Source organism: Vigna unguiculata, chromosome 3, assembly GCF_004118075.2.
Source record: "Vigna unguiculata cultivar IT97K-499-35 chromosome 3, ASM411807v1, whole genome shotgun sequence".
NCBI lineage: Eukaryota > Viridiplantae > Streptophyta > Magnoliopsida > Fabales > Fabaceae > Vigna > Vigna unguiculata.
This window is the reverse complement of record NC_040281.1, coordinates 11,371,719-11,377,886: the sequence shown is the minus strand read 5'-3', so window position 1 is coordinate 11,377,886 and position 6,168 is coordinate 11,371,719. Positions and strand designations below refer to the sequence as shown.

At 31.4% G+C, this 6,168-nt stretch overlaps 1 protein-coding gene across 5 annotated transcripts; it reads right to left on the bottom strand.

The window, feature by feature from the left end:
- Window positions 1-700: 700 nt before the first annotated feature.
- Window positions 701-4,368, bottom strand: LOC114178814 (malate dehydrogenase 2, peroxisomal). 5 transcript variants are annotated; one of them, XM_028064918.1, is made up of 10 exons: window positions 4,338-4,368; window positions 3,910-3,993; window positions 3,590-3,805; window positions 3,035-3,349; window positions 2,673-2,762; window positions 2,508-2,591; window positions 1,487-1,522; window positions 1,282-1,371; window positions 1,102-1,196; window positions 701-1,013 (listed from the first exon to the last, which is right to left on the bottom strand). In XM_028064918.1, exons 2-10 carry the CDS (start codon window positions 3,979-3,981, stop codon window positions 941-943), a joined length of 1,071 nt encoding a protein of 356 aa, XP_027920719.1. In that variant the 5' UTR covers window positions 3,982-3,993; window positions 4,338-4,368; the 3' UTR covers window positions 701-940. The 5 variants fall into 5 exon arrangements, with proteins under 5 accessions (XP_027920719.1, XP_027920718.1, XP_027920722.1 ...); XM_028064917.1 differs by having other exon boundaries at window positions 4,141-4,366; XM_028064921.1 differs by lacking the exon at window positions 4,338-4,368 and adding an exon at window positions 4,259-4,277.
- Between the last annotated feature and the right edge of the window lie 1,800 nt (window positions 4,369-6,168).

Here is a 6,168-nt window from a genome sequence, read left to right as displayed (position 1 = left end):
TCTACATAATAAAATTCAGTGGTAAAAGATCAACCTTCTGCAACTTGACTGTAAATGTATAAGCTCAAATAATTACTTAACCAGCTTCCTAACTTGGGAGCTTGTGTATCTTCTTACTCGTGACTTAATCGGAACACAACTTATACCATTTCGATTACCAGAATTGAATCCAATAGGTCAATACGAGAGCTTACTCAGTTGCGTGAAGTACATGCAATCGAGAAACTGAATATATTTTCTATCACTCAACTTTATTTATAGATGCTTCTAGACCTCTACTCGCTTCTTAGGCATTACCACTACAGTGAATTTATGTCCACAACCCAAAAAGAAGTTTTCTTTTTTCTTTTTCTTTCTGCTGCATCTCATCTTGCTACTTCCCACATGTCAAGAAGAAGACAATCTAATTATGGTTCTTGCACAACCACATGCCATGATGTCATTGACAGATGGTGTATATATTTTGTCTTCTCCAAAATTCTGCCCTTTATTTCATTTTGCTTTTATCCCGGATTATGGAGATTAGTTTGTTGTGATGGGTGATAGAAGAGTGGGCCATTGGTATTAGATCTCATACGATTGATTAGTGAAAAATTATGACCACAACACAAAGTTCTATCATCAACCTTCTCAGTTTCAGCATATACAGCACAATCTAAAGGAACAAAAAAGCCATTACTATTTGTTATGCACTGACAAATACTAAAATGTGTTGCGAGTAAAATAAGATTTTGAATTAGTACAAAAGACCCATATTGTAGTATCTTTCAGATCATTATACGGTTTCACTGATGTCATATCAGTGGTCATCAGTAGTAAGGGATGACACCGAAAATTTAAAATGCTATTTTTAAGGCAAAAAATTTACTATGAACAAAGGGAAGCATTACAGAAGGTCCTTATTTAAAAGAAGCAGAAACTAGTTTTTGCCGGTCACATTTTATTTTCTGATGAAGTCTATACCCTTCTGGATGCTTCCTGCTAACTCTTTCTTTGCTTTTTCCAACCCAATCCTGTGAAGCATTACACAGCAAAAGTTTCACCTTCTGTACTGCTTACTATATCCAAGAAAATAGGGAATAGATTCATAAACTGTGATACCTTTCATACTCGTTGAGGGGGCCTAATTGATATACCTCTTCTGCTCCGGCACGACCGAGACGCACCTTGGTTGCGAAGAAGGGAAGTTCCGTAACCTATCGAAGGCAGATGATAATGTTAAACAAGATCTAAAAGACAAGATGGAGAACAAGTGCAAGGAAAAGGACGTTAAAATGGAACCTGAGAATCAACAAAAGCACACTCCACCACCCCAGCTTCCCCTTTCAAGCCACGGAGGCATGCGTCCGCAAACTTGGCAGCTGCATATGCCTACACAATCAGGAGTGAGATTTCAACTTTGCTTGTTTGTCTACTATGACAAAATTGACACTTGATTGATGATATATATGTAGAAAAATGAAGATAAAGTTGATAAACAATTAACCATGGATAGTGTGGCCGAACCAGCACCAGCTTTTGCCTGTAACATGAATAATAATTGTTAATAGATTATGATGAACATTCCATCAAAACCAAATATAGACAAGGAAATGAAAAACAAAATAATTTTAGATTTGTTTAAAAGCTAAGGTCATGGATATGGAAACATGGTTGAGCAGTAGAGATAATCTATTCAGACCAGCAAAATGTGGTATGATACAAATAACTACTGTTATTAGCCATTCTTTTACAGCTGAACTATTGAACTATTGCTACTAGTCATTATTATACAGTTGACAAGTTTTCCATTTTTCAGTTAGTTTTAGTTTGTTGATAACAGTTTAAACACAACTCTTTGTGATACCAAAGAGGACTTTTCACTCTCTTTGAATGATAAGTTCTATTCTACTACACTTCTCTGTATTCGTCTCTGTTTTCTGATTATAGTATGCACCTTTGTTTGGGTACTTTCACTTGTTTGAAGATCTTAACTAAAAATGATATGGTCAAGTGTATAGTCTCCTCTATTTGTCAAGCATTGTTTGGGTATTTTCACTTGTTTGAACATCATTCATATGGTCAAGTTTATACGCTCCTCTTATTATCGCTTACATTGTTAGGGTATCTTCACTTGTTTAAACATCTAAAGCAAAATTGATAGGGACCACTGTAGTCTCTTGTGATGATGAAGGAAATTGGAGCAGTTGCACCAATCTTATATAATCTTAGGCTCATGGCAACTTAAACAACTTATAGTTGCAGCATCGTATTATAGTTTTCTCTGACCTCTATTAATATTTCACAGTTAATATCTAGCATATGGCAGATGTTGGTAATGGTAACTGAAAAGAAGGATGCATAAAAATTGATAGTGACACAATCGCCATCAACTTAGAAATGACCATAGGAACAAGTACATATTTGTATGACCGTAAATTATCAACATATTATATGCAATGGATCTTATGAATTATCCCTATTCTACTACATTTACATGTTGAGGTTCTAGATTAAAATGAAAGTACCTCCACAACTTCAGTTCCTCCATTTTGAATGCGATTTGTCAGGTATTCAGTTTCTTCTGCAGTGAAGCTACTGGGAGGCTTAACCTGTTAAACCAAGTTTGAAGAAGTTTCAAGACCTGTCTATTCTATAATATTTTTAAATTAAGGGAGTATTCTCTACAAGACCTGTGACAAAAGAGGCAAAATTGTGACCCCAGCATGACCTCCCACCACTGGAACGTCAACCTCTCTTGGATCCACTCCCAGTACCTCTGCCTGCAAGAAGAAAACATAGTCGGACATACAGCCTGTATTAATACAATTCCAGCATATACTATAAAAATCTCACATGTAGAATCTGCTTTGTTCAACCCATTGTAATACTTTTCAAAACCATATAAACAAACTAATTTAATCCAACAGTTAACTCCAAATTTGATTATACTTTTAGGTTGTAGTCTCCTAGATATTTTATTTCTACAGCACAGCACCAAGGAAATTTAAATGAGTTATGGACTGTTTGAATAAGAACAGCAAGAAATGCCTACCACAAAAGTATTTGCCCTCACAACGTCAAGGGCTGTAACACCCAGTAGTCGCTTTGGGTCATATGTACCGGCGCTCTTGAAAACCTCTGCAGCAATAGCAACAGTGGAATTGACTGGATTACTGATCAAGTTGACGATTGCATTGGGGCAGCACTTGGCAATTCCTTCACTAAGGGTCTTCACAATTCCAGCATTTATTTTAAATAAATCATCCCTTGTCATCCCAGGTTTCCTTGGCACCCCAGCAGGTATGATTACCAAGTCCATGCCAGTGAGTGCATTCTCGAGTTGTGGCTGTCCCAGAAAGCCACGAACCTAAAATCCCAAAAAAAAACACGCATTATTTGAAAAAATGGCAGCTAAACATCGTTAAGTTCCATCACAAAAATATTTTCAATAAAAAAATTCCTTGATCCTTAAAAGAAAACCCCCCTCAAAAAAATCTCCATCAGTACCATAGGGGAAAACTATTGTAACTACCCTTAAGCATTAGCACAAAAACTACAACTCGGTCTTGTGTTATTGACAATCAATAATTCAATGAGAGGAAATTACCACAGCACCGGTGTCCATGTGGCTAATATCAGCTGTGACACCGGGGGTGTTGACAACATCATAAAGATGAAGAACCGAAACCAATGGGTTAATCTTCATCAACAAAGAAAGGGATTGACCAATTCCCCCAGCAGCCCCCAAAATTGCCACTTTGAATCCGGGTGCCCCACCCTTTGCTCTGCACTCAGCTCTCTTGAGAATAACATCGCCCCTTTCCTGTCACAACAAATCAAAAAACGTGTTTCAAAAAATGGAAGCTAAAGCTTATTGATCATGCAAGGAACACAGATCCAGATGTGACGTGAATTAGAGGAAGAAACCTGGAAATTTGATGGCTGAAGATGAGCAGAGATTCTTGCAATACGCTGATTGGCTCCTGCACGTGCCTCCATTTTTATGTATCACTGTTACGATCAGAGAAACAGTATGTGTTGAAACTGAGGGTGGAAAATATGTAAAGAAACGATGGGAGCAAAAGAATATAAATTTATGAACAGAAAATAAAATGAAGGGATAATGACGATAATGAGATTGAGGAAGTTGACATATACGTCCAATGTTTTTTCCCTTTTAAAAAAATTTCTCGAAAAAATGAATTTTTTGTGGAATCCAGATTTCTGAACCCTTATCCTATCATCTTCTTAGGTCTGAATTGAATGTGGCTCTCACAATTTTAACAAAGCTTCTGGCAGATTGCTAACTATTTGGTTCATGATTAAGATGGCTGTTTTTTTAGTTAGAACCAGACCTGACTCACACGCTAGATGGATAAAAATGTTATGTTACTTGTGATTGGGTTATCTAACTCTGAGTTGCTGATATATTGTCTCGATTTTTATTTAAAAGGAAAATTGAAATATTTAGTGAAAAAAAACATGGTATATTTTATTTATTAAATATGTTTTAATCCTTTAAATTCGATTTTATTTTTATTTAAAAATTAGATACAATTTATTTTTAAATTTAAAACCTAAATAGGTATAATTATTTAAATTTAATGGACAGCAACTGCCATTAGAACGAGAACCTATAAACAATCCAATTATTAATCTCAAATGCGTTGAATAAGTCAAAAAAATTAACCTAGTTAAGTTATAAAAAAACTATATTCATCTATTTTTAAAATTTAAAAATAAAAATGCATTAAAATTTAAGAAAAGAACGAATTTTAATTTTATATCTGAATTTAAGAATTAAAAATATATTTAATTTTTTTTCTGTCACATTTTTTTAGTTTAAAATTAAATTGATCTCGTGTTTTAAAATTTTAAAGTTGTATTAGACAAAACTATCTACTTATGGCGAGATGAGTTTCAAACTTATAACGTTGCTTATTTGATTAAATTAGTTATAGTTGATAAATAATAAATCACGTCAAATAAAATAATTACGTAAATTTTATTATATATATACAACTTTTACATTTTTAAACAAAAATATGTTATTATGTAATTATAGTTGTAGTTTCTTTTTAAGATAATCAATTTTTTATTAAACATTTTAGTACTTATGTTTATTTTTTAAAAGTTATATGGATTTTTCTTATTTGGATAAATAGTTTTATTTAAATAAGTTGATGTAATGAGTATTAATTAAATTTCATTTTTATTTATTTTATAAATTTATTTCTTATTTTTTTAATTTAAAGTATTATTATATTGAATTTATTTTTTTAAATTTCATTATATAATTTTGATAAGTATTATATAATAAAATATTAATTACTTGAGTTTATATTGTAAAGTTTTTCTATTTGAACTACATTAAAAATTGAAAAGGTTTAAATACACATATAGTTTCTATTTTTATTATTTTTTTTTAATTTGATTCTCATTTTAATTCAGTATTCAATTAGGTTCTAATTTGTTGTCAAGTCAATATTTTTTTGTTAACGGTGTTTAAATAATTAATATGAGTGTGTCAACTTCTAATCTTTATAAACATGTCAGCATAACGAACTAAATTGATAGAAAATTAATAAAATTATGACTTAATTGAACATTGAACCAAAATGAAAAAAAACGACAAAAATAGAAACTAATTATATATTCAAGATAATTAAAAAATAACTTAATAAATAATAGAACAGTAAAATAATTAATTGTTTAAATAAAATTGAAATATGTAGTAATAAGTAAAAATAAATTAAGGATAATAAGTAATATATTAAAATATAAGTAGTAATAATAGAGGAACATTAAATTAAATAACTTACAAGTTAGGTAAAGTAGCTTAGCTTATAAACTAGAAGTCTTAAAATATAATACTTACTTAATACTAACTTATAAATTAATCAAATAAGTCAATAACTAATTAATTTATTGATTTTACCCAATACATCTAAAGTATTGGTCACTTTATAAGTTTTCGCTAAAAATTAAATACATCAACTTGCGATAATTCAATTTGCATTGGAGTAACTTATTAGTGAGCCAGGTCTAATACATCAAGTTAGTTCAATTGAGCACCTCTAAATGGTTCTACTAAATCACTAAGTTAAAATAAATGTTACTTTTATACACTAATTTCTCTAAATTACCATTAAATTTTGTTTGATACAATATTACCAACTTAAGAAG

Excerpts from the sequence above, each read along its gene's own strand:
- LOC114178814 (XM_028064918.1), bottom strand. The coding sequence starts at position 3,981 with ATGGAGGCACGTGCAGGAGCCAATCAGCGTATTGCAAGAATCTCTGCT. Across the intron at positions 2,763-3,034 it reads TGAGGGCAAATACTTTTGTG|GCAGAGGTACTGGGAGTGGA; the intron begins GTAGGCATTTCT and ends TTCTTCTTGCAG. Across the intron at positions 1,523-2,507 it reads GAGGAACTGAAGTTGTGGAG|GCAAAAGCTGGTGCTGGTTC; the intron begins GTACTTTCATTT and ends TTCATGTTACAG.